This window comes from Euphorbia lathyris, chromosome 6, assembly GCF_963576675.1.
Source record: "Euphorbia lathyris chromosome 6, ddEupLath1.1, whole genome shotgun sequence".
NCBI lineage: Eukaryota > Viridiplantae > Streptophyta > Magnoliopsida > Malpighiales > Euphorbiaceae > Euphorbia > Euphorbia lathyris.
This window is the reverse complement of record NC_088915.1, coordinates 67910956-67935950: the sequence shown is the minus strand read 5'-3', so window position 1 is coordinate 67935950 and position 24995 is coordinate 67910956. Positions and strand designations below refer to the sequence as shown.

The window sequence follows — 24995 nt, the reverse complement described above, 5'->3', positions numbered from 1 at the left end:
ACGAGCCAAGGGCTTGGTAAAAACATCTGCGGTTTGATCCTCCGTGGAGATATAACGCACAACCAAAGACTTGGAACGGACCCGATCACGAACGAAGTAAAAATCAATTTCCAAGTGTTTAGTAGTATGATGAAACACAAGATTGCCAGATAAATAAACAGCACTCAAGTTGTCACACCATAGAATAGGAGGACTTGACGTAGGATAACCGATTTCGTTCATCAACATTTGAAGCCAGCTGATCTCCGAAGTAGCCGTGGCTAAGGACCTGTACTCGGCCTCGGTAGATAACCGTGAAACTGTCCGTTGCTTTCGCGACGTCCAAGAGAGGAGATTTGGGCCGAGAAACACAGCATAACCAGTCGTAGATTTGCGATCATCTTGATCACCGCCCCAGTCAGCATCAGAAAAACAGGTTAAGTGTCCAAGAAGACCTTTCTTCATATGCAGCCCCAATTCCAAAGTACCATTCAAATAGCGCAGAATACGCTTGACCGCCCCCCAATGAGTTTCCGTAGGTTGATGCATAAATTATGAAACTTTGTTAACTGCAAAGGCAATATCAGGACGTGTAAACGTCAAATATTGAAGACTCCCAACGATGCTTCGGTAAAGTGTGGAATCAGCGAAGAGAGGCGCATCCCCCAACTTCAATTTCTCGGCAGGATTAGTAGGACTGGCCACGGGTTTAGACCCAAGCATGTTCGCTTTACTCAAAATTGCCTTACAGTACTTGCTTTGATGCAACAACAATCCATCAGAGAGGACACTTACTTCAATGCCCAGAAAATAATGTAGGGACCCCATATTACGAATAGCAAATTGACTCTCAAGAAAAGTGACCAGCCGTTGAAGAAAAATAGGAGAATTCCCAGTTAATAACAAATCATCAACATAGATAAGACAGTAAATACGCACCGAGCCATGAATGTAACAATACAAGGAACTGTCAGTCTTCGAACCAAAGAAACCAAATTGAACAAGCTTGGACGTCAATTTTTCATGCCACATCCGAGGAGATTGCTTCAACCCATATAATGACTTATTCAATTTACACACACGAAGAGGATATGAAGGATCAACAAAACCCGCAGGTTGACTCATATATACATCCTCATGTAAATCACCATGCAGAAAAGCATTAGAGACATCTAATTGCAAGGTTTCCCATCCCAGAGACACAGCAATAGATAGAATAAGACGGATAGTAGTAGGTTTTACGACAGGACTAAATGTTTCGGTATAGTCAATACCTGGGCGTTGATTAAAACCTCTGGCCACTAAACGCGCCTTATATCTTTCTATTGTGCCATCAGCTTTAGTCTTCTCCTTGAATATCCAGCGACTGTCAATCAGATTAGCCCCTTGAGACAAGTCAACAAGCTCCCACGTTCCGTTCCGAATTAATGCATTATATTCCTCAACCATAGCATTGCGCCATTCAGGAGATTTGGAAGCTTGTAGGAAGGTTGTAGGAGTAACAATCGTTTGTAGAATTTTAGGTTTAAAATTCCCCACCTGAGAACGAGTTACCATGCGCTTGTCAGGATCACGTAAGGCATTGATTAAAGGAGAAGCTGATGGAGTCTTAGAATCAGATGTGACAGAGGCTTGATTACTAGACTCCACTAAAATCATAGGAGAAACATCTTGAGAGTCAGAAACAGACGACACAGTTCTGGGCGTTGCAGGTGAAATCGGTTCTGGAATCACCGGGTTCTGTGCAGGGGCAGAAACAGCAGAAACCGGTGTTCCAAAATCCGGGTTCTGTACAGTGGGCAAAACAGGCGTAGAAACAGTGGTAGGAGCTGACGGAGCAGGGTCTGAGGAACTCGAAAGCAGCTGGAACGTAACTGTTGGAGTGGGTAAAATGGCCGGTGATGGATCATAGATACTAGAACACGGTGATCGAACTAACCCCGAATATGGAAACTCCTGTTCATCAAACAAAACATGACGTGAGACATACGATTTTCCAGATATTGGGTCAAAACACCTATAACCTTTGTGAAGTTTGCTATATCCCAAAAAAATACACTTAGTAGAACGAGGAGACAGTTTATGAGTTGAATAAGGACGTAACCACGGATAACATAAACAACCAAAAACACGCAATTGCGAATAATCAGACATAGAGCCAAACAATAAATGATATGGTATGGCAAAATTCACTACAGAGGAAGGTAAACGATTAATAAGGTAGACTGCAGTGTCAAAAGCATATGACCAAAAAATAGGCGGTAATTTAGAGTGGTTAAGCAAAGCCAATCCTGTTTCAACAATATGACGATGTTTACGTTCAGCACAACCATTTTCTTCAGGGGTGTAAGGACAAGAAGAACGCTGCACAATACCAGCAGTAGACAAATATTTGGTAAGGGCCTGGAACTCGCCCCCCCAATCAGATTGAAAAATTTTGATTGGTAAACCAAAATATTTTTCAACAACAGCACGAAAACGAACAAAAACATCAAAAACCTCAGACTTACGTTTGAGAAAGTAAATCCAAGAATATTTTGTATAATGATCAAAGAATAGAACGTAATAACGACACCCATCATGAGAGGCAATTTTAGCAGGACCCCAAACATCAGAACAAATTAACTGTAAAGGCTGAGTGACAATAAAAGTAGATTTGATAAATGGAAGTTTATGAATTTTTCTTAAACAACAAGCATCACATAATGATTTTGATTTATTGTTCGAAGCTACAATAATATTATCCGAAACTAATTTGCTAACAACTGGCTGCGCCGCGTGACCCAAACGAGCATGCCAGGTAGAGAGAGCTGCAAAATTTAATTGAACTGGATATGAAGAAGTCACTGGTAGGTAGTAGAGGCCGTCTTTACTCCGCCCCTTGAGGATTATAGCCTTCGTTTCCAAATCCTTAAGAACAAAGGAGTCAGCAAAAAATTCAACAGAAATTTTATTAGATGGTGTTAGAGACCGAACAGAAATAAGATTATGCGAGGCAGACGGAACAAAAAGGACATCACGGAAATCAAGAGTTTTACCGTTAGCCTGACAGACAAAAGAACCCACGGATTTAATAGGGATTTGAGCACCATTACCTAAAGTGACGTTTTCGGGACCCTGATACTCAGAATGAAGCTGGAGATTTCCCAAATTCGAGGTTAGGTGATGAGTCGCACCAGTATCCATGATCCATTGATTTCCATTTGAAGAGGTAGCTGCAACATTTGATTGAGGACGAAAATTGCGCTGATCCCGAGGGAAAGCTGGCGAGCTACACTTGTTGGCATAATGTCCTCTGCCTTGACAATTAAAACAAGTAATAGTAGAAACATCAACCGGGGCAGATTGAGTTTGAGTAGTCCAAGATTGATTTGAGGCACCACGGCCACGCCCAAGATTACCACGGTTTCCACGACCACGGCCTCGGCCACGTGAATTCCCTCCACGAGACACATAATTAACTGAAGGTGCAACAATATCAAAGGGGACAGGTTCATCAGATAACTGTAATTCCTCATTCAGCAACAAACCAAACAGATGATTGAAATTGACCGGCACTTGTGTTGCCCGAAGAGACCGAGCCAACGGTTTATAATCGCTGCCAAGACCAGCCAAGACACAATCAACAAGATCATTAGAACGTATCGGATCATCATATAAGGCTAATTGATCAGCTAAAGCTTTAGCCTTCTGCATATAAACAGTAACAGAATCAGATCCCATCTTCAAGGTCTGCAATTGACGACGAATATGGACCACCATGGGGCGCGAACCCTGCGCAAAAATCTCATGAGCTTTAGTCCATGCATCACGAGAGGTTTTGGAGCCCATTAGTTGCGGAAGCATAACATCAGATACAGATGAGTATAACCAGGATAAAATTTTCAAATCCTGAGATTCCCAAGCATCAAAACCCTCACTGTCTGCGGCTGGAGGATTTTGTTCCACATGATTTTGAAGTTTATTAGCTCGTAAGACAAGATCAACTTGAGTTTTCCAAACATAAAAATTGGTAGAGGTGAGTTTGGTACTCAAGCTATGGGTGATCGTTCCAACGGGAGAGACAAGAGGAGGAGCGACAACCGAAACATGAGAACCCGAGGAGGCTGATGAGGCTGTTGAACCAGTGGAGTTCGATCCCATAGTTCCAGACGTATTTGAGGAAGCAGTAGACATAATCGAATTGGAAGAGAAGAAAAAAATTAAGGCAAAAAAGCAGGAGAAAAGAGAGAGATCTCGGAAAAAAATATGGTGTTAACCTTTAAGGCTCTGATACCATGTAAGATTGGAGGAATACTGATTCTGTATATTATTGAAAACGTGATTTACAGGATCTAGGATGACAGATATATATACAACCTAGAGAGATCTATTCTAATTAGGATATTACATGTGCTTTCCTAGTCTAATTAGAATTGCTTGAATTACCATCCTAGACACAATCTCTATCATTGTCCCAGTGCTGATAACAATTTAATTAAACTCAGTCTATTATTGTTCCAATATAATCTATGAAATTAAAAATACACATCGAACTTGCAATGATACATTTATAAATTGTTAATTCGAAATATACTATTTAGATATCTAAAATTTGGAGCATATAATATAATAAAAATAAATATAGTAGGTTAACTTTTAGCAACGGCATCTTAGTAAAAGTTAAGAAGAGAAAAAGACGAGAATAGCTTAGATTGCAAGGGATTCCCTCTCTCTCTCTCTCTCTCTGCATATTTAGTCAATACAAACTGTTGTTTATCATCATCATCCATCACTACACTACACCTTTCTTTATTCCTCGCCTCAATATATTCTTTATCTATTTATCCACAAAATTAACCATCCCTATATTTTATTTTATAACTCCGTATCTAAACTCGTAACTGAGTATCTGAATTCCCTGTCGAATCTTCCGAGATTTAACTTGTAAAATAGAATAAGAGGTTAAAGAAAGGTTGAAGTTCAGCTAACTCGTTCCGATGCCAAAGTCAGTAGGTATTGAGTATGAAGCGTCGAAGAGTAAGGACTAATTGTTAGATAGTAGAGTTAACGCACCTTTGAGTATGATTTTACCTATCTATTTATAGGGTTTATGTCAAAGTCATTCTTCTTCTAGGAAGTCTCATGGGTGTTTGGCTGCTTCTTTTCATACTCGAGTTTGTCTTTTTACTTTAAAATGAGAGTTTTAGGTGTTTGGTTAGGGAGTTCCCGTTTTCCTTTTACAAGAAATCTCTGCTTTTTTGGAAAAGCAGTATTTTCTAACAGCAATCAGCAAACAACAACAATAAACAGTAGGTAAAATAAACGTTATTTTGTAAGAAGTCTTCTTTAGGGAGAAGTGTTCTAGCCGCGTGAGGGTTTCCCTTTCAAGGGAACATTTTATAGAAGTATTCGATGGATTCGAAGGCTCATATTCTATATGTGGTATTTAGATTTGAGACTCATTAAAGCGCTATGTGTTTTTGATTCGTTTTATACAATATCAATTTCAAAAATTTTATAATTAAGAATCTGAATTAAGTTTAAGGAATCCACTGAATATTTGAGACATGACATAAAAAGTACCAAAAAGTGGCCGTTGACCAACAACCCACTCTCATGACGAAATTAGTGATAGAGAAAAGCTTAACTGAACGATAAAGATGAATAGAGTACTTTTTAGTGTACCATGTAACTTGTATTTATACGAGAATCCGGTTATGTGACTTAAACGTGAACAAAATTTCACGTAGTAGTCAGATCAATGGTGATGACTTGTTATCAACTAGAAAAAGGTTGTAACCGTAGTATCTATGATTGTGTAAATCGCCAAATATAAGTAAGGATATGCGTGACTTTGAAACCTCATTTTAACTGGTACATTTGGCTCGATGATTAGTCCACGTGTATTATGATAAATTGTGTAATATAATATAATATAATATAATAATAATAATAATGAGCAACAATATAGTTTGTCTGTTTCAGAAACAGAGCAGTGCAAGTGGCTAAACTTCGTGCTTCTTCCAATCCCCGCATTCTTTCTTCAACCCTGACTAGTCCCTCTCTCTCTCTCTCTCTCTCTCTGTGTGTTTTTCCCCCTTCTCTCTGCTTTCAACTTCTTCTCTGTGAATTCGCTCTCAGAATTCCATCTAACACTCTCTGCAACTTCAAGTCCCCACCTTTGACTTTCATGGTTCTCGACTCTTTATTCTCTTCAGGTTTCTTTTTCTTTCTCCATTTCCTTTCTTTTTTTTTTATCTCCATATCATCCTGAAATACTCCATTAACTCTTCTGTTTCGGATGCCCATGCTTCTTAATTTCATGTGGGTTTGCTGTTGCTGTTGTTTTCTCAGCTCAATTTTATATTTCTATATATATTATTTTTATCTTTTTTTGGGGTATCTTGTTTGGGGGTTTTACTGTTATTTACTTGTGGTTTGCTTGTTGGATATTCCATATATGTTTAAGTGATTAAAAATGCTCTTGTTTTTTTTTGTTTTAATTAATTGATTACTTCTAGTCTACTGCTCAAGAGAAATTGAACAATTTTACTTGGTGAAGATGGTGATCATCTTCTAGGTGGGTTTTATCATTGTAGGGTAAAATAGCTTCTAATTGAAGTTGATTTGCAGTGATCCTGTTTGTAAGTTTGAATTTTCACTTGAGTTCATTTGATTCTTGTTTTCTTCTGGTAGTTCTGGAAATTGGGTTTAATATGCTGAAATTCTCTGGAAATTTGATGGATTCCTTTATAAGATGTCTAAATCTGTATCAGTTCAATTGTGAATATAGTTGAAATTAGATCTTTTAAAGTGAATTTTTTATGCTTACTGCGCCCAAATGACAACTGTTCACCTTTTTCTATCCAGTAAATACCAGCCAGAGAGGTTTCCATCTTAAATCATGGATGTTAATTCACTTCCTCCCCTCAAAGACCAGAAGGAAAAATCGAGAATTCTCATCGAGGTGAAGTTCTGCATTTTTTTGGCTCTAATGCTTCACACTTTACAGTAGAATTTCTTATCCTTTCAAGTTTGTTGTTTGATTCTGGAAAATGTGGTGTTTTTAGGTTGCTAATGTAGAGAAACAGCTATGGGCATTGATTCTTACTAAAGGGATATTGCATTCCGACGTTCAACCGTTGTACCGAAAAGTTTGTTCTAGTTATGAGAAAATCATCCTGAATGGTCATGAATTGGTAGAACTTCAAGACATTGAATATTCTTTGTGGAAGGTTCACTATAGACATATTGATGAATTTCGTAAGAGGATAAAGAAAATTCCTGTTAACGAAGAGGGTACGAAGTTTGTGGCATCAGAAAGTGTGGTTGCTACCCAAAGAAGTAATGATATTCATGTTAAAGGGTACAAGTCATTTTTGTCAGAAGCAATTAAGTATTATCAGAATCTGATCATAAAGATCAAAAGGTATTATGGATTCTCTGAAGACTTTTCTTTCTGTAAAAGGGGTGAAAATTCTGTTTCTGTTGAAGCGAAGACAATGCAGAAGCTTCAATTTCTGTGTCATCGTTTTCTGGTTTGTCTTGGCGATCTGGCTAGATATACAGAACAATGTGAAAAATCAGATGTCCAGAACCAAAACTGGTCAGTTGCAGTCACACATTATTTAGAAGCAACAAAAATCTGGCCACAGAGCGGAAACCCCCAAAATCAGGTATATTTGGACGCCAAGTTATGTACTTTTTCTTAGGAACTTGTTGAACCTGAAGAGTTTTATGCCTTGGAGTAGTTATTATCATGATTTTTCTTATATGTATTTACAGCCAAATATTTTGCTGTAGTTGGCAGTTTTAGCAACATATGTTGGTGATGAATTCCTAGCTTTGTATCACTGTATAAGAAGTTTGGCTGTTCGAGAGCCGTTTCCTGATGCTCGGAATAACCTGATGTTATTATTTGAAAGAGTAAGTTGCATTTTTGGTTCCAGTCACTTAAATATTATCCCATAGACTTATTTTGTTCTTTTAGGCTTATGAATTGCTTGTGATCTTGCAGAACCGGTCATCGAGTTTGCAATTCCTTTCTAGTGAAGCCTGCTTTGATTTCTTAAATCCTTCTGAAAGTGCAACTGGGGCGAACTCTCAATCGAGAAATGATCTGTCAAATTGCAAGATGGTGCAAGCTGAACAAAATGGCTCAAGAGAAACTACTTTATGGCCTCTTCTCATTAGAACAATGAGCTTCTTCTTCATGAAATCTAGGTACTACTTGAAGTACATTTTTCTTGTGCAATCTATTTCATTCTAGAGTTTCTTATGCAACTTTGTTTAACAATTTCTGTTATCTGTAAAATGCCTAGAATTAGTCCTATGCTATCTATGATTTCGGTTTATTTCCCTTTTGTCAAATTCCAGCTAGATTAGCAACTTTTTGTCAGTATCAGGGATCAAGACCAGATATAATGTTCTCAGAGAACTACCTCTTGTGCATTCATATTTTTGCAAATTCTACTTCTAAAATCTTTTGATAAAAGTTATACTTGATATATAGCATTTGTTATGTGTTTTTTTTTTTTTTTTTTGCGAGACAGTTTGGAGGATTTCCCGTCTACTTTTGCATGTACTATAAAAGAGCTTGACATGTTGATGGCACTAGATGATGAAAAATTAAAAGCTGCAATGGAGTCTTATAAGCAAGTTGATTCAGCTCGAAGTGGTCCTTTTCGAACTCTGCAAGTTGTCTCTATATTCATCTTTGTGATTGAGGATCTAATAAACTGCCCAGAACGAAGAGGTTCGAAGAACGAGAATGACGGACAGCAGTTTGAGTTGACACAAGAGGCACTAACTGCTGCATTCATTTTCATGGGACGCCTCGTCGATAGATGTTTGAAGGCAAAATTTCTCAGCTTTTGCCCTCTTTTACCTGCATTACTTGTCTTTTCGGAGTGGTTAGTGAGCATTCTTGACGAAGCAGAAACATATGGATCAAATGAAAAAAGTACAAAAGCTATGCTCTACTTTTTCGGTGCTTTTCTCGAACTTCTAACGCGATTTGATATTAATAAGAGTGAAGCCAAGCCCTCAGGTAGCATAGCTCTTTGGGAAGATTACGAGTTGAGGGGGTTTGCACCTTTAGCTTGTTCTCATTTGTGCTTAGATTTTTCAATTCATTGGGAGCATGCTGACAATTATGAAAGCGGAGCTGAGTGCCGTGCACACCGCATTGTTAATGCTGCCATCAAGATTGCTGACAGAGCAAATAGTAATAACAAATGGATCCGCTATGATAAATCTGAAAGAAAATTTTACACAGCGGAGGCCAATAATTTTTTACGAGGGAAGGAAACTGAAGGGGCCGAGCCTCGTATTACTGTTTTGGAAGTGAAAGATTCTGGTCAGCATGTTCACAAAATGATTGAAGAATCTGAGAAGATTGAGGCAAGTAATTCTCGAGCGACGAGCAAACCTGTTGTAGTTGAGGAAGAAGAAGTCATTCTCTTCAAGCCACTTACCAGATACAATTCAGCACCACTTTATAATGCTATGAAGGCTAATGGTGAATCGACTCACGAAGATACTGCGGACCATGCAGTAACAGCTGATGAATGCTTGAGACGCGCAACTTCACTGTTAATAGCACAAAACCAGGCACAGGGTGATGCTTCATCATTTCAGTCCGATATGACTAATTTCAGACGCAACCAACAGTTCCAGAAGCAGGAGCCTCTTGTGAAGGATGACACAGAAGAACCATATTCCGAAGCCTCTGTTTCTTCTGGGCCTTTCTCTTTCAACACTAATGCGTCCGCTGGACCGCCTTCATTGAATGCATGGGTGCTTAGTAGAGGAAGTTTGAGCATTGACAAAATCGTGAAAGGTAGACGAGATGTGTATAAACATGGCATGCCGCCTATAGAAGAAATATCAACTGCATTGCTGAATGATCTCTCTATAAGTGTTGCTGCAAACTCTGTCGTGACTTCGGGGCATGAATCAGTGATCACCCACGACACACATCATGCTTATACAGCTCCGATGCCTTCTGCTCCATTCCTGCCTGATGACGCTGTTTGGTTTAACGGAAATCAATCTACCTTCTCCAACTACAATGGCTCAGGAAACACCAACATAACAAACAATGTCTTTGATGCATCACAAGCGGGTGGGTATGCAAATTGGACAGTTTCTCATCAGCCAATTGATTATGGTCTTGGTATTACAAATTTTACTGATGGTTATCCACCAACACGACGTCTGACATCTTCTGAATGGCTTCGTCAATACAGGGAAACTCAGAACCTTGATCGGATTCCTAGTCATGTATGGCCAGAGCATTCGTACGGTGCTGTGAACACTGGTAACTTGTATGGCCATGACATGTCAAGGTCTGGTCTTTTTGATCAATTTGGAGCTCCACTGGCCGCGAGTCCCTTGGTTTACGAGGAATACCCACTTTTGATTCCGGGTTTTCCTCCTGTTTACGGAAATGGCAATGTTGAACAGAGAAGGGAGAAGCTGTATCATGGGTATCAAAGACCAAGCCCTTACGGGTGTGGTGCAGTGAATGAGCCAGAGCCACTTCTGCAATATCTCAAGGAGAAAGAATGGCTCCTCCAGCAAGATCCAACTTTCCAAGGTCCTGCCTACACGGGAAGTTGATACATTTTAGGCGAAACATAATCAAAGATGAAGATTCTCCATTGCTGGACATAATAATGATCAGTAGGCTTTGAATGTTGATTAGATAACTGCATACATTGTATAACAAAGTATAAGATGGAGGTAAGAGTTTTACAAAACAAAATCTGTAGTACATTTATGCTCTGTTAATCATGTAAATTATTAGTTGTGGAAATTTATATCATGAGTTGCAAGCATTTATGACTAGTTAAAAGCATCTATTTATATATAGTTTAGTAATTTGGTAGTTAAATTTGTCTACTCATTTGGATTGTGCACCCCCAAACTCTCTTTCTGGGTTAGAGGCCATATGAACCTGTTTTAAGGTGGTCGGTCGGTAAACGGCCGGTGCACCCGCGGGCTTCCTTTGCCACTGCTTTTGGGTCTTCACATATGCTTGGAGTAAAACTTCCTTTCCCAAATGCCAACAGTCAACAAATGATATCAGAAATGTGAAAAAAATGCTTTAGGAATCTTTTATTTTAAGAGGGAGACATGTGATGTGATGAAGTATGGAAGTGACACAATCAGATTTGGAAGGGTTTGTTTGTACCACAACAATAATATACAATGAAGGTTTTGTCTATTGCCATATTTTGTGACACAATCATGTAGTGTTTGTAACGGTAGATCATTGATTGTAAAAAATAGGTAGTTTCTCACTTGCTTAACTTTTAAGGCTGTAAATGAATCGAGCCGCTCATGAAAGGTTTGTCGTTTAGTTCGATAAAAGTTCGACCATGTTCGGTTCAAATTATAAACGTACTGAGTTTGAACACGATTTTTTGAGGCTCGATTTTTAACCAAATTGAGTTTGACCACGACAAAACTCGGCTTAAAAGTTCGCAAGCAAGCTCGGCTATACGCAGGGGAATCCAGTATGGGGCACTGGGGGCAGTTGCCCCACTGACATTTGTATTTTTTTTAAAAACTTAGGTATTAATTTTGAAATTTTAGAGCTTTGCCCCCTTCATCAATGTAGGTTTAGGGTTTACTGGTTCTATAATTGAGGATTAAGAATGATTTTAAATTTTAAATTTTCTTTTTATTTTTTTAATTCTGTTTAGAACTACGTTGTTTTGTTCACAACAAAAATAAAAAAAATAAAAAGTAAATATTTAAATGTAAAACTAAATAGGTCCTAAAACAAACCATCGGTCTCTCTTACTCTCTTTAGTTCTTCTTCCTCAATTCCTCTTTCTTTTTAAGCCTAAATTGAAATCTCTAATCCTAACTAAGATTAAATCAAAATCGACAGCCAATCCCTCCGTAGTTGGATTGTTGGTCCGACACTTCATGTCCGATCTTTGCCTCTCTACTTTGTTTTTTTTTGCTCCTACTTGAATTTTGATTTTATATGTCTGCTACTATTTTACTTGAACTTGAGCTTTGATCTCTAGTTTTCTATAATTATTATTTTTTGGATAAAAATTATTTTAGTTGTATTGTTTGCCCCCAACTCCGCCTGTGAGGGTCACTTGGTGGCCTTTACAGCCGGTCTCAAGCCCGGACAAAGGAGGAGGGTTGCGGTAGGTTTGTGGCGGCCAGCGTAAAACTTAGCCACATCTTATGACATGAACCATAATATAAATACCGTTGGGGCGTTCCCTACTCAGCGACGCGCTGCACTTCCTAGACCCGGGTGTAGTGATAAATGTGCAAGGGTTGCTAGGTCGTCGCCCCGAAGCGGCGCGCCACCCCAGGACCCGGGGGTGGTGTCAAATATGCAAGGGTTGCGGGTAAATAAGCTAGTCCACGGTAATGGTAGGGGTAGGGGTAAGGGTAGTAGGTTACGCTTTGGGACATGGAACATAGGTTCTTTGACAGGAAGATTAGCTGAAATTGTAGATGTTATGAAGAGGAGGAGAATAAATATATTATGCTTACAAGAAACCAAGTGGGTTGGAGCCAAGGCTAGAGAGATAGCTCCTTGGGGTTATAAGCTTTGGTACTCAGGAAAGGATAAGGGTAGAAATGGAGTAGGTATTCTTATTGATAGGGAGTATATTGATGAGGTAGTAGCGGTGTCTAGGAAGAGCGATAGAATTATGAGTGTTAAGCTAGTGATAAGGGATGAGGTTGTGAATGTCATTAGTGCATATGCGCCACAAATAGGATTAGATGTGTCTATAAGACAAGCTTTTTGGGATGACTTAGAGGAAGTGGTGCAACAGGTTCCTAGGGATGAAAAAATGGTACTAGGGGGTGATCTCAATGGACACGTGAGTTCTAGGCGAGATGGGTTTGAGAGTGTTCATGGAGGGTATGGTTTTGGAGATAAGAATGAAGCAGGAAATGATATTTTGGAATTCGCATCAGCCTATGACTTGAGTATCATGAACACATGGTTTATGAAGAGAACATCCCACTTAGTGACTTATCGGAGTGGCGGTAATGCGAGCCAAATTGACTTTTTCTTAGTAAGGAGTGCTTGGAGAAAGAGTTATATTGATTGTAAGGTGATCCCTGGTGAGAGTACGACAACCCAACATAGAGTAGTGGTGCTAGATTTTCGAAGTAGGAAATGTATAAGAAAACAAACACCTCAAGTAGAGACTAAGATTAAGTGGTGGAAATTGCAAGGGGAGAATCAAAAAAAATTTGTGGATGAGATGACCAAAAAAGATATTTGGACTTGCAATATGGATTCAGATATAGATTCGATATGGAATAAGATGGAGCATAGTATAAGGGAAGTAGCGAAGGAAGTTCTAGGGGAATCTAAAGGTAGCATGCCACCGGGTAAGGACACATCTTGGTGGACAGAAGAAGTACGACAAGCAGTAAAGAGTAAGAGAGAATCCTATAAACTATTGGGGAAATGTAGGAGTGACGAGAACTACGAAAAATACAAAGAGGCTAAAAGGGAAGTAAAGAAGGTCATACGAGATGCTAGAGCAAAGGTGAATCGGGATCTGTATACAAGATTGGATACGAAAGAAGGGGAAAGAGACATATATAGAATTGCTCGGATGAGAGATAGGAAGACGCGAGATCTCGGAAAAGTTAAATGTGTGAAGGATGTGGACCAGAAAGTCCTAGTTGGAGATAAGGATATCAAGGAACGATGGAGGTCCTATTTTGATGACTTATTTAATGGAGATCGCCAACAAGATGTTGGAGATATAAGTATCCATCGCGATATGATAAATCATGAATGCCTGCGGAGAATTCAAAAGGGTGAAGTCAAAATGGCATTAAGTAAGATGAAGTTGAAGAAAGCAGTAGGACCTGATGGCATCCCTATTGAGATTTGGAGATGTTTGGGAGAAAGAGGAATCGAATGGTTGACGACGTTCTTCAACAAAATTTGGAGAAACAATAAGATGCCATCAGAATGGAGGAAAAGTACCTTAATCCCTTTGTATAAGAACAAAGACGATGTCCAAGATTGTGCCAACTATCGGGGAATCAAATTAATGAGTCACACTATGAAACTTTGGGAGCGAGTGATTGAACAAAGGCTAAGGAGGACGGTGAAGATCTCGGAAAACCAGTTTGGCTTTATGCCGGGAAGATCAACTATGGAAGCCATCCATCTAATGAGACAATTAATGGAGCACTATCGAAATAAGAAGAAAGACTTGCATATGGTTTTCATTGACTTGGAGAAAGCATATGATAAGGTACCAAGGGAAGTACTTTGGTGGGCCTTGATAAGGAAAGGCATTTCACGGAAATATATTGACATCATAAAGGACATGTATGGGGGAGTATGCACGAGTGTACGTACTAGTGTTGGGAAGACTGAAGAGTTTCCTATTACGATTGGAGTGCATCAAGGTTCCGCACTAAGCCCATTTCTTTTTGCCATCGTTATGGATGAACTAACAAGTTCACTTCAAGATGGTATACCATGGTGCATGCTGTTTGCAGATGATATTGTGTTGGTTGATGAGACGAAAGAAGGAGTGGAGATGAAGTTGGAACTATGGAGGCAAACTCTAGAATCTAGAGGCTTTAAGTTGAGTCGAAGTAAGACAGAATATTTGGAGTGTAAGTTTAGCGGCCGTAGGAGTAGGGAGGCAGGGACAATCACCCTGGATGGGAGAGTTGTTCAGGCCTCGGATTGCTTCCGGTATTTAGGATCTATTATCCAAACGGATGGAGATGTTGCTCATAGGATTAAAGCTGGTTGGTCGAAGTGGAAGAGTGCTACGAGTTTCCTTTGTGATCCCGGCATGCCTAATAGATTGAAGGGAAAATTCTACCGGACGGCAATTAGACCAGCATTGTTATATGGTACGGAGTGTTGGGCAGTGAAACACTGCCACATCCATAAGATGTCGGTGGCGGAGATGCGTATGTTGAGATGGATGTGTGGTCACACGAGAAAGGACCGGGTGCGTAATGAAATAATTAGGACAAAAGTAGGGGTCACATCTATTGAGAATAAAATGAGAGAAAACCGACTAAGGTGGTTTGGCCATGTGAGACGTAGAGCGCTTGATGCGCCGGTTAGGAGAACCGAAGAGTGGCAAAGGGATGTAGTGGTGAGGGGTAGGGGAAGACCTAAGCAAACTTGGAGGAGGGTGATTGAGAGTGATATGAGTTTATTGGGAATTGAGAAAAATATGGTAGTGGATAGGACGGAGTGGAGGGAGCGAATCTGTGTCGCTGACACGACTTGATTTTCACGGTTTTATATGATGGTTCATGTTAGCCGACCCCGAATCATTTCGGGACTAAGGCTTTGTTGTTGTTGTTGTTTGCCCCCATGGGAGAGAAATCCTAGATTCGCCCCTGGTTATACGTTGATAAACAAGCTCGATTGTAATGTTCATAAACATGTTCAATTATAAAGTACGGGAACAAACTTTAATTTTGTAGGTTTCACCCATAAATATAATTATAATATTTATTCAAGTCCAAAAGAATAATATGATATTTTAAAGGGTAAAGGTGCAAAAATACCCCTAACGTTTTGGGTAAGGAGCAATTTTACCCCTAACGTCTAAAATGGTGCAATTTTACCCCTAACGTTGATAAATTGGGTCAATTTCAGAAATAATTCATCAAAATGTATTCTCGGTCATGAATCTTATCATCTACACTTCACATGTGCGTAATTTTATCAGTAACAAATCATAAACATATGTTGGGATGTGAAAAAAAAAAAAATAAAATAAAATATATATATATATATATATATACCGTGTTTTGTACGAATTTAGCTAAAAAAATTCAAAAAATTCACTGAATTTATAAATATTAATCTCCAATTCTATTATTAAATTACAAAAAAACATGAAATCTTTTTTTTAGAATGAATTGATATGCAATTGGTGTAAAATAATGAACAAAAATATATGTGTTTTTATAACAGTGTTTGAAATTGATCCAAATTACCAATGTTAAGGGTAAAATTGCTCTTGGCTACAAACGTTAGGGGCAAAATTGCACCATTTTAGACATTAGGGGTAAAATTACTCCTGATCCAAAACGTTAGGGGTATTTTTGCATCTTAACCCTATTTTAAAACTAAATCGGCTTAAATTTCTATTTTAAAACAATTTTTTTTTATTAAGAACGGCTTATCATAAAATGTTAGGATCAGCCGAGTTTATTAGTATTAAATTTGTAACTTATCCACTAAATAATATAACCTGTTCAATTAAAACGTTTAAAGTTTGGGCTAAGGTATAAAAATACTCCTAATTTTTACGGTCAAAAGCAATTTTACCCTTAACGGTTAAAATTGTACAATTTTATCCTTAAAGGTTGGCAACCAAGAGTAATTTTATCTCTAACGTTAGCAAATTGTTTCAATTTCAGACACGTCTAATCATATATTTATGATTTGTTATTAATGAGTGATAAAATAACATATATGTGAGGTATAGATGACAAAATTCATGACGGAGAAGACAGTTTGATAAATTATTTCCCAACTTGATAATCTTAGAGATAAAATTGCTATTGACGGTCAATTTTAGGGGTAAAATTTTAAGAGGTAAAATTGACATTAGAGGGTAAAATTACTACTATAAACGTTAGGTATATTTGCAACTTATCCCTTAAATCTCATACCCACGCCTTATAAAACCCCTGTCCAAACAGAGGCGAGTCTTCACTCTTCATCTACAATTGAAGTCGCAGATAGATCTAAGCTTCAGCATAGCAGAGAAAGATTCTTATAAAATAAATGGAGAACAATAAGCCATTAGATATTTCATCAGCTAATGCAGTCTTACTAGGAGCTCTAGCTCCTGGTGTTAATGTTAGTACTGATTTTGTAGCTTCTCTTTTTATTATCATCTTCTTCGCCATTCATCTTTTTTCTTCTACAAAATCCTAATCTTCTTGGTCTTCAATTTGCAGGCTCCTACATGGAATACACTGAAATCGGCGTTTCTGATGCTGGGTGTATGCCTTGTTGTTATGCTTGGCTTAGCCTTCTCCTCAAGCGACTCTTGGTTGATAATCCATGTCGGATTTCTCGTCCTAATCGCCGCATCCCTTTTCTTTCTTCTTACCTGGTAAACTTATTCATTCTCTACTAAATTTTTCTCTTTTTTCTACTGAATTGTGGAATTGAAATTTGGACTTGGATTAGTGTTGTTGATTGAGATGCTTGAAATTTTTAATTTAATTTTGGGTTAACTTGAGTTGTTGTGATTTTTAATAGTTTATGTTGTTCAAGTTTTAAGAATTCTTTTCTCACCAATTTGATTTTGAAAAAACTATAATCCGCTGCTTGTAATCTGATACTAATCTAGCAGCTTTGTAGGTAAAATTTTATTGATTGAATTTGGGATGCATTTGGTAAATTTTAAAGGTGTTTACTCATTAGGACAGGGTGCAACTTGACCACGTTTTGTTTTTCTGCTTCTTGATACCACTGTACTACTTCCTGGGGCGGAATGCTATCCCAAATCCTTGTTTCTTGTTTTTCCTGGTAACCAATAGATGGCATACTTTACTATTGCATCAAGGGAAGCTATGTTGCTCGGAAACTCCTCAGTAGCGTTTTCACACTTCATGTCTGTTTTAGTTTAGTTTCCGTTTCCATTTTTGTTTCCCGGCTATGTTTCTAAGTCTATGTTTTAGAAGTAATGTTTCCTGATGTCCATTTCAGTTTGTGTGTAACATAGAAGGGAAGTATTCTGAACTGCGACTTACGGATAGTTGATCCTAGTGTCATCCCAATTTGCTTAAATTATTGGGAGTTTGGCACTTAGCAATCTGATCCTTGCAGGGTCTGTGGAATTGGTTTAGCTATCCTCTCATTTGGTTTTTAGTTATAAAACTAGTCAAGGAGTAGACACACTGTAATAAAATGATAAAGTTGCTTATGCTTAGTAGGGATAATAATTTTCATCAATGGATCTCATCTCAGCATTAGGTTAAGTATATCTTTCTAGTTTCCATTGCATTAGTTTGAGTCTTGGTGCTAGTATTTAATCTCTTAGGTCTAGAGGAGCATGCATAAATTGATGTATGTTCTATTCCGAAGTGTTTTGGAGGGGTATGAAGTAAATAACTTTGTGAACTTGGGAAAGGATAAGGGACTCAATGATCCTTCTTGGAAATTGGCATAACATGTTGTTAATTATCAGAAGTTAGAGTCCTTCCGGGGTTTCTCTAGTTTTTTCATGGTGATTAGTTGATTCCTTGTAATTAAATGGCAGTTCATCTGAAAATAAGTTGGGCTCTGCCTACAAGCTAAGGGAAAGCAAGACTTATGTTTGTTTTATGCTCACTGGCCTATCCAGGATTCACTTACAGGGGGTGCTGTGGTGGTCTCTCGTGGTTTATGAGTGCTAAATTGATATTTTTTAGGTGTTTTTACATAAAAAATCAAAGCCCTGTAGGTAATTTCCATGGAAATTTTGACGTTTTAACGACCAGTGGGTGCTCAAGCCCCCTACCTCCCCCTGGATCCGTCCTGTTCATACTTCTGAGGCATAAACTGGGGCATTTAGACATGGACATGATGAAATATGCCTGAATGAAGGCAAACACTTTTTTTCTTAGGCAAAAAGAAGAGAGAAAAAACAAGAATTTACTTTATTTATTTCATTGTGAATCTATAAAAGCAATTAATTCGATGGATTTGATATTTTGATTTTGAATTTTGATAGAAGAATAGGCATAAACAGTATCCTTCATATACATGGGAATCTTAAACTTATTGAGTTTCTATTGCAGGTTTCTCTCTGAGATTGGTCTGGTTTCAGTTGAACATCAAATGAGAGAAATGAACTTGGTCCCAAATGATCACAAAGATTAAGCAAAGAGAGCATTAAAATTTCTAAACATTACAGCCAGAGGTGCGAAGGAAAGAGCTACAAGACCTTATTTCATTTCCTTAAGAACGAAACACGGTTACAATATACACTACATTCATCCATAGACAAATTACAAATGAGAAGGAAATGTTAACCGCGGCTGCCATCATGCTCATCATACTCTTCAGTCAGTTATGTTTCCCTTCCTTCTCCTTATGTTTATCTTTTTTCGACTTGACGAAACAGAAACACGAGCAACATGGCAACTGAAGCAAGAACTTCATCGTCTTCTTCTTCTTCTGCCTTGATTTCAATTGTTTGGTAACATCATCTATTTATAGCTCCAGCCATGATTTTTTTATAGATATATATGTATGAGAAGATGCCAAACTTGTCCATTTGCATGTTCTTGGCAGTCTGTGTTATGCTTCTCCATTTGGGTCATATTGCTACTTGCATTAGAGGGAGCCAAAAAAGGGCTGATTTTTCTGATGCTTTCTTCAGGGAGATTCTTTTCTAGGCTGGTAAAGGAAGGAAAGTGTAGGGATTATAGTATTTACTTAAAATGTATAAGCTTTAGTGATTAATGACTTTATTAAGTGTGTTAAACAATACAGATGATACCTTTAAACAAGAGGAAGACCAAAAGGAAATAAGGAAGAACAAAGACCCCATAAGGCTCTAACTTTTTTTATTAAGAAGCTGTCAGCGAATTCAGCAGAAGCCGGACATCCCAGCCAGGCTGGCACCCCCGGCAACTGCCAAAACCCGAGCCAAAGAATACAAAGAATGAAAGAAAAAATAAAAGAACAGTAACTCTAGCTAGACATACTAAGCAAACCGGTATAAGACTCGGCCATTAAGGTTATCAAAATAGAAGCAGGAGCAGAATGAGGGGTGCTTATCCCACCAATGCAGGCCCATGCTTATCCGACTGAAGTTGGCAAGGACATTCGCCACCTGGTTATCTTCCCTGAAGATGTGAGAAACCACGACGTTCATATTGGCTAAGAGATTTAGACAAGTCCGCCAGTCTTCCCGCAAAGCCCAAGGGACCTCCTTTGCACGGGTCCGAAGCAAATGAACCACATAAGTGGAGTCGCTTTTGATCCACAAATTAGAGCATCCCATTTCAGAGCATTTTATAATTGCAAAAATGGCCGCCTTCAGCTCGGCGATGAATGCGAACGAGCAGATCATAGGAAAAGCAAATGCGCCAGTCGAGATACTTGCAGATTTCGAAAAATTCCGCCACAGCCGGCCTGACTTGTCGTGGACAAAACTGAAGGGTTGAGTACGTAGGACGATCTGACAAGTGTTAACTGTGATTAAATTTCGGTTAGGATGATCTCAACGAGGATATTTGTGTTTAAAAAAAAATTGAGTCTTGAGTTTTCGTTGGTTAGTAATGAAATATAGGTGCATAAATTGCATCAATGGTTGCTAAAATTTGAAGTCGAGTTTAAAAATGTTACAAGCTTTCATTTTAGGGCAAAGTATAAAAAAAATACTCGTGGTTTGCTCAGGTCTGTGGTTTAAAAGTTTGCAAATAAAGGTATGTGGTATATTTTTTTTATAAAACAAAGTATTTGAAATTACATTGTTAAATTTTGATGACAATTAAAAGCTTTTTTTTTTTTTGAAATTACATTTATATATTGACAAAACACAAACCCAAAATTAAATTGCAACTTTGTAAAATGAATTTTAATATTAATTTAGTCCATAAACTGTCAAATTAGTAAAAAATGTAAAATGTCCATCATATTATTTATTGTTCGATTTAGATAGTTGTTTTTTGATGGTTTGTGTTTTATCAATATGTAAGAATAATTTTTTTAAGATAAAAATACATTTGGTTATAATCAGAACATAAATGTGTAATTGTAATATTTTATTTTGTAAATAAAACATACCACAGACCTCTATTTGTAAACTTTTAAACTATAGGAATCAATTTGCAAATTGGGAAAACCATATGCAATTTTTTATACTTTCCCTTTTATTTTATTTCAATAAAACGATTCAACTTCTTTTTTTATTTCAATAAAGTTATTCCGAACTAATTTATACAGAAAAAGCCACTGAAATAGTGACATCACAATTACATTGAAAACATAACATGATATTTATGTAGTAACTATCTGTGCGCCAACATGATAGCAATAAAAAATAAAAATTACTTCTTTTTTTTATTTCCATGTTGCATAGTTTTAAGTTAAATTAAGTAAATAAATTTTTTGTCGTGTCATATGTTGGGAAGGTAACGTGTAGGGTACCTACGGATAGTTACCTGTTTAGTTTTTCATTATCAATATCCGTCTCATTACCCTAAGGTGTATACTTCATGATTTCCATACCAATCTCATTTAACCCACGGGTACCCATATCCGTTAACGATTAATACACAAAACAAAAATATTACAAATTTAACAAAAAATAAATTTAATAAACTATCCATAAATAATTCATCTATAAATTTAACAAATATTTCAAATCAAAAAATCTAAATCCACCTTAATCAATAAAAATAAATTGGCTTATTGGTAAAAATCAATGGATGAAAATCAAATATATAGCGGATACCGGGTACCTTAAGGGTATTTCTATACCCGTCACGGGTAATTTTTTTGAGCCCATACCCTTTTATATAGGATATGAGTAATTCTATTAGGATCGCATAGCGTACTCATTACCATCCCTAGTCATATGTAAAAGACATTTCAAATTTCAGTGATAATTAGTGTAATTTGCGCCATATAGGCTTATTTCCAGCCATCTTTGTGTAGAAATTTAATGGGCTGGGCTCCATACGCTCTTTTTGCCCACAGCCCCATTAGTGTAATTTGCGCCATACAGGCTTATTTCCAGCCATTTTTGTGTAGAAAATTAATGGGCTGGGCTGCATACGCTCTTTTTGCCCACAGTACCATTAAAAAAAAAAATACTTAATACATCATTTCACATTTGAATTTGTCTAAAAAGCTTGAGTGCCTCTTTGATTTTTCAAAATGTTCTCATGACCCTTTTAATTTGTTTAAAATATTCTGATAGCCTTCTAAACTTGCTTAAAATGTAGTTAATTCATCACTCGATTGTAAAGAAGTAAGCTGCATACAGAATGTGTGTTGCACTAGTCGGGGATTCACAATCCCCATCCCCACGAGCTAAACGATGACAAATTGATCCCCATCCCCGTCCCGTGGGGAATCCCCATCCCCACGGGGATCCCCATCCCCCGTTTACAAATGTTCCAAAAACAATATTCACATTCCCCATTCCGCATTGACCACGGGAAATCATTGTTTATGTTTAAAAATCAGTGAAGGCAAAAACATTTAAGAAACAGTGGCTAATATTACCAAGTATTAACAACCATTTTCAAAATTTTTAAATAAAAAAATAAAAATTGAAAACAATCAATCACCTAATTAAAATTTACTTAAATCAACCAAAAAATCAATTATCACAGAGAATAATCAGGGATCCTCATTGGGGATTAACGGGGTGGGGATACATTTCCCCATCCCCGTCACGGAGGATAAAATTATCCTCATCCCCGTCCCATGAGGATCCTTATCGGTGATTTCCCGTTCCCTTCAGGACGGGTCACCGATGGGGACAGGGAATCCCCGCCCGTTTGCATCCCTAATTTTTAAGCAAGTTTGAAGGCTATTAGATATTATAAGTAAGTGATGAGGTTATCGATGCGTTTTGAAAGTTTAATTGACCAATCAAACTTTATAGACAAGTTCAAGTTAGGTCAATAATTTATTGGCAAAAGACACTATCTGGCCTTTGAAATCATAAATATGTACATTTAGCGTCTGATATATTATTTGGTCATATTTAATCATTGACTTGTCCCAATCGATGATTTTTCACCTAAATTGCATGGAGAATTAACTGCGATGTTAAGTGTATAACACGTAGCTCTTTATTGCCAACTGCGATGTTAATTAATTTAGGTTAATTGATTCAATGGTTTTAAAATAACTGATGTTCTAATTTAGATTATTTACTGTCTAATTAATTAATGTTAAGATAGCCTAATAGGTTTGTAAATAATAAATGGTATTTGAGTGATATTTAAAATTAATAAGTTTATTTGGGGATTTCCACGGGATTTATACGATAGGGGGATATCAATCCTCATCTCCATCCTCATTTACATTTCGGGGAAACATTTTCCCCCGTCCACGTCCCCATTCTCATCCCCACTTTTTATGGTTATTCCTTATCCCCATTCTCATCCCCACTTTTTATGGTTATTCCTTATCCTCATCGGATAATCTCGTTGCCACCCTTAATCTTAGTAGAGGTAATACCAAAACGAGCTAGAGTGTCAGCAGCCTGATTCCCTTCTTTGTAAATATGAGAAACCACTATCTCCTTAACCGAGCACTGAGCTAAACACCTTAGTCAAGCCTTACGTAGCAACCAATGGACATCCACAAATCAATGCTTAAGCAAATGAATTACATACGTTGAATCTGTCTTTATCCATAATTTAGTCCATCCATTCTCCCAGGCCACGCCCACCACAAAAATAATCGATTTCAACTTAGCAATGTACGCGAATTAGCCACAAGCAAAACCCTGAGACATTCTAAAAATACCTCATGCACCCGCTGCACCCGGCGCCCCAAGTGTTGAGCCATTCGTGTTTACTTTTAGCCAACCGAGGGGAGGTGGGATCCAACGAACCCGAACAATATTAGGGGCAGGCGATGGCCGAGGGGTAAGGAATAACTTCCTTAAAATCATCAAATCTGAGTTACTACTGCTGCAAACTTGTCGAAAATTGTTCGACTCCCGAAGGAGAGAACGAAGCTTGATGATGGATCTTTGGATCGAAGGCAGCCTTGCTTCAAAAGTTTCCAGATTTCGCAAATACCATATGAGCCAAACACATTTGATTACTTCCATATTCCATAAGGCCGGGGCTTGCTTCCCGAATTGATTGTCCATGCCTGCCAACAAATGAAGAAAATGTACATGAGAAGTCGAGAGGAATGCCAAAAGTTGGACCAATAAATTATGTGTAGGGGTCCAAATAAGGTAAATTATATGTATGTGATAGATTTTTAAAGCTAACATTTATAATAGATTATTTTAAAAATTTCCGGATACTAATAAATAAAATGTGACAAATTTAAGGGTGTAAATAAATATTAAACCAAACTGTTTTTTCCGTTTTTAATGGTTCGTATGGAACGAGCGCATGGACGGAGAGAGAGAAAGCGCGCAGATTTTAAAATCTGCAAGAAAAAGAAAGAAAGAAGGCGGCGGTGGCCCACTAGGAAATCTGCAAAGTTAATGAGGGCATACATACTCTCTTCTCTTTCTCTGTCTATTATTAATATTCACATCTGGACTCTTTGTCTTTACTCCCCTTTCCTTCTTCTTCTCTTAAGGAAGCCAAATCCCTTTTGTAGAAGCCAACAGCCATGGATGGAGGAGGAGCTGCTCAGAAGATGTTAGTCGTCTATCTGTTTAACCAGAGAAAGTTATTTTTTAATTTCGATTTCCTTTTCCTAATCTCTTCTTCTTCTTAAGGAAGCCAACCATGGATGGAGGAGGAGCTGATGTGTTGAGATGCAAGTGTGAGTTAGTTGGTGTTAAAAGTCCCACATTGGAATATTGTGAGATTGGTGAATGGTATATAATTGGGAAGGATCCACTAACCCACTACCTTAGGGTTTTGGGTTAAGTGTGGTGTCAAGCTCATTACTATGTCCATTCACAAGGCTCAAAGTTTCTCCCTAATCGTAAAAAAGCTCCCCGGATTCCCCAACAAGTGGTATCAGAGCTAATGGTTCGGCTTGGGATGATGCAGCATGTGATGCTCCCATGGTTGGCCTCCCCATATGGAAAGAAGAGTCATATGAGGACTCTTGGTGTTGCTGCAATATTTCCACTCAAGGGGAGCAAGGCACAGGCCCAATGTGGAAGAAACTCACACTTGAGGGGGAGAATGTTGAGATGCAAGTGTGAGTTAGTTGGTGTTAAAAGTCCCACATTGGAAGATTGTGAGATTGGTGAATGGTATATAATTGGGAAGGATCCATTAACCCACTACCTTAGGGTTTTGGGTTAAATGTGGTGTCAAGCCCATTACTATGTCCATTCACAAGGCTCAAAGTTTCTCCCTAATCG

At 37.9% G+C, this 24995-nt stretch overlaps 2 protein-coding genes across 2 annotated transcripts; both read left to right on the top strand.

The window, feature by feature from the left end:
- Positions 1-5952: 5952 nt before the first annotated feature.
- On the top strand, positions 5953-10818 carry LOC136232585 (nonsense-mediated mRNA decay factor SMG7-like). Its single transcript, XM_066021813.1, has 6 exons — positions 5953-6179; positions 6832-6928; positions 7032-7637; positions 7765-7887; positions 7979-8184; positions 8514-10818. Exons 2-6 carry the CDS (start codon positions 6866-6868, stop codon positions 10582-10584), a joined length of 3069 nt encoding a protein of 1022 aa, XP_065877885.1. The 5' UTR covers positions 5953-6179; positions 6832-6865; the 3' UTR covers positions 10585-10818.
- Positions 10819-16651: 5833 nt separating this feature from the next.
- Positions 16652-19448, top strand: LOC136231929 (uncharacterized). Its single transcript, XM_066020955.1, has 3 exons — positions 16652-16825; positions 16927-17084; positions 18757-19448. The coding sequence occupies exons 1-3, from the start codon at positions 16751-16753 to the stop codon at positions 18836-18838; spliced, it is 315 nt and encodes a 104-aa protein (XP_065877027.1). The 5' UTR covers positions 16652-16750; the 3' UTR covers positions 18839-19448.
- The last annotated feature ends 5547 nt before the right edge of the window (positions 19449-24995 follow it).

Bases quoted from the DNA above. Each gene is read 5' to 3' on its own strand.
- LOC136232585 (XM_066021813.1), top strand. From the start codon at position 6,866: ATGGATGTTAATTCACTTCCTCCCCTCAAAGACCAGAAGGAAAAATCG. The intron at 7,638-7,764 runs GTATATTTGGAC...ATTTTGCTGTAG, and splicing joins GCGGAAACCCCCAAAATCAG to TTGGCAGTTTTAGCAACATA. The intron at 8,185-8,513 runs GTACTACTTGAA...TTTGCGAGACAG, and splicing joins TTCTTCTTCATGAAATCTAG to TTTGGAGGATTTCCCGTCTA.
- LOC136231929 (XM_066020955.1), top strand. From the start codon at position 16,751: ATGGAGAACAATAAGCCATTAGATATTTCATCAGCTAATGCAGTCTTA. The intron at 16,826-16,926 runs GTTAGTACTGAT...TTCAATTTGCAG, and splicing joins CTCTAGCTCCTGGTGTTAAT to GCTCCTACATGGAATACACT. The intron at 17,085-18,756 runs GTAAACTTATTC...TTTCTATTGCAG, and splicing joins CTTTTCTTTCTTCTTACCTG to GTTTCTCTCTGAGATTGGTC.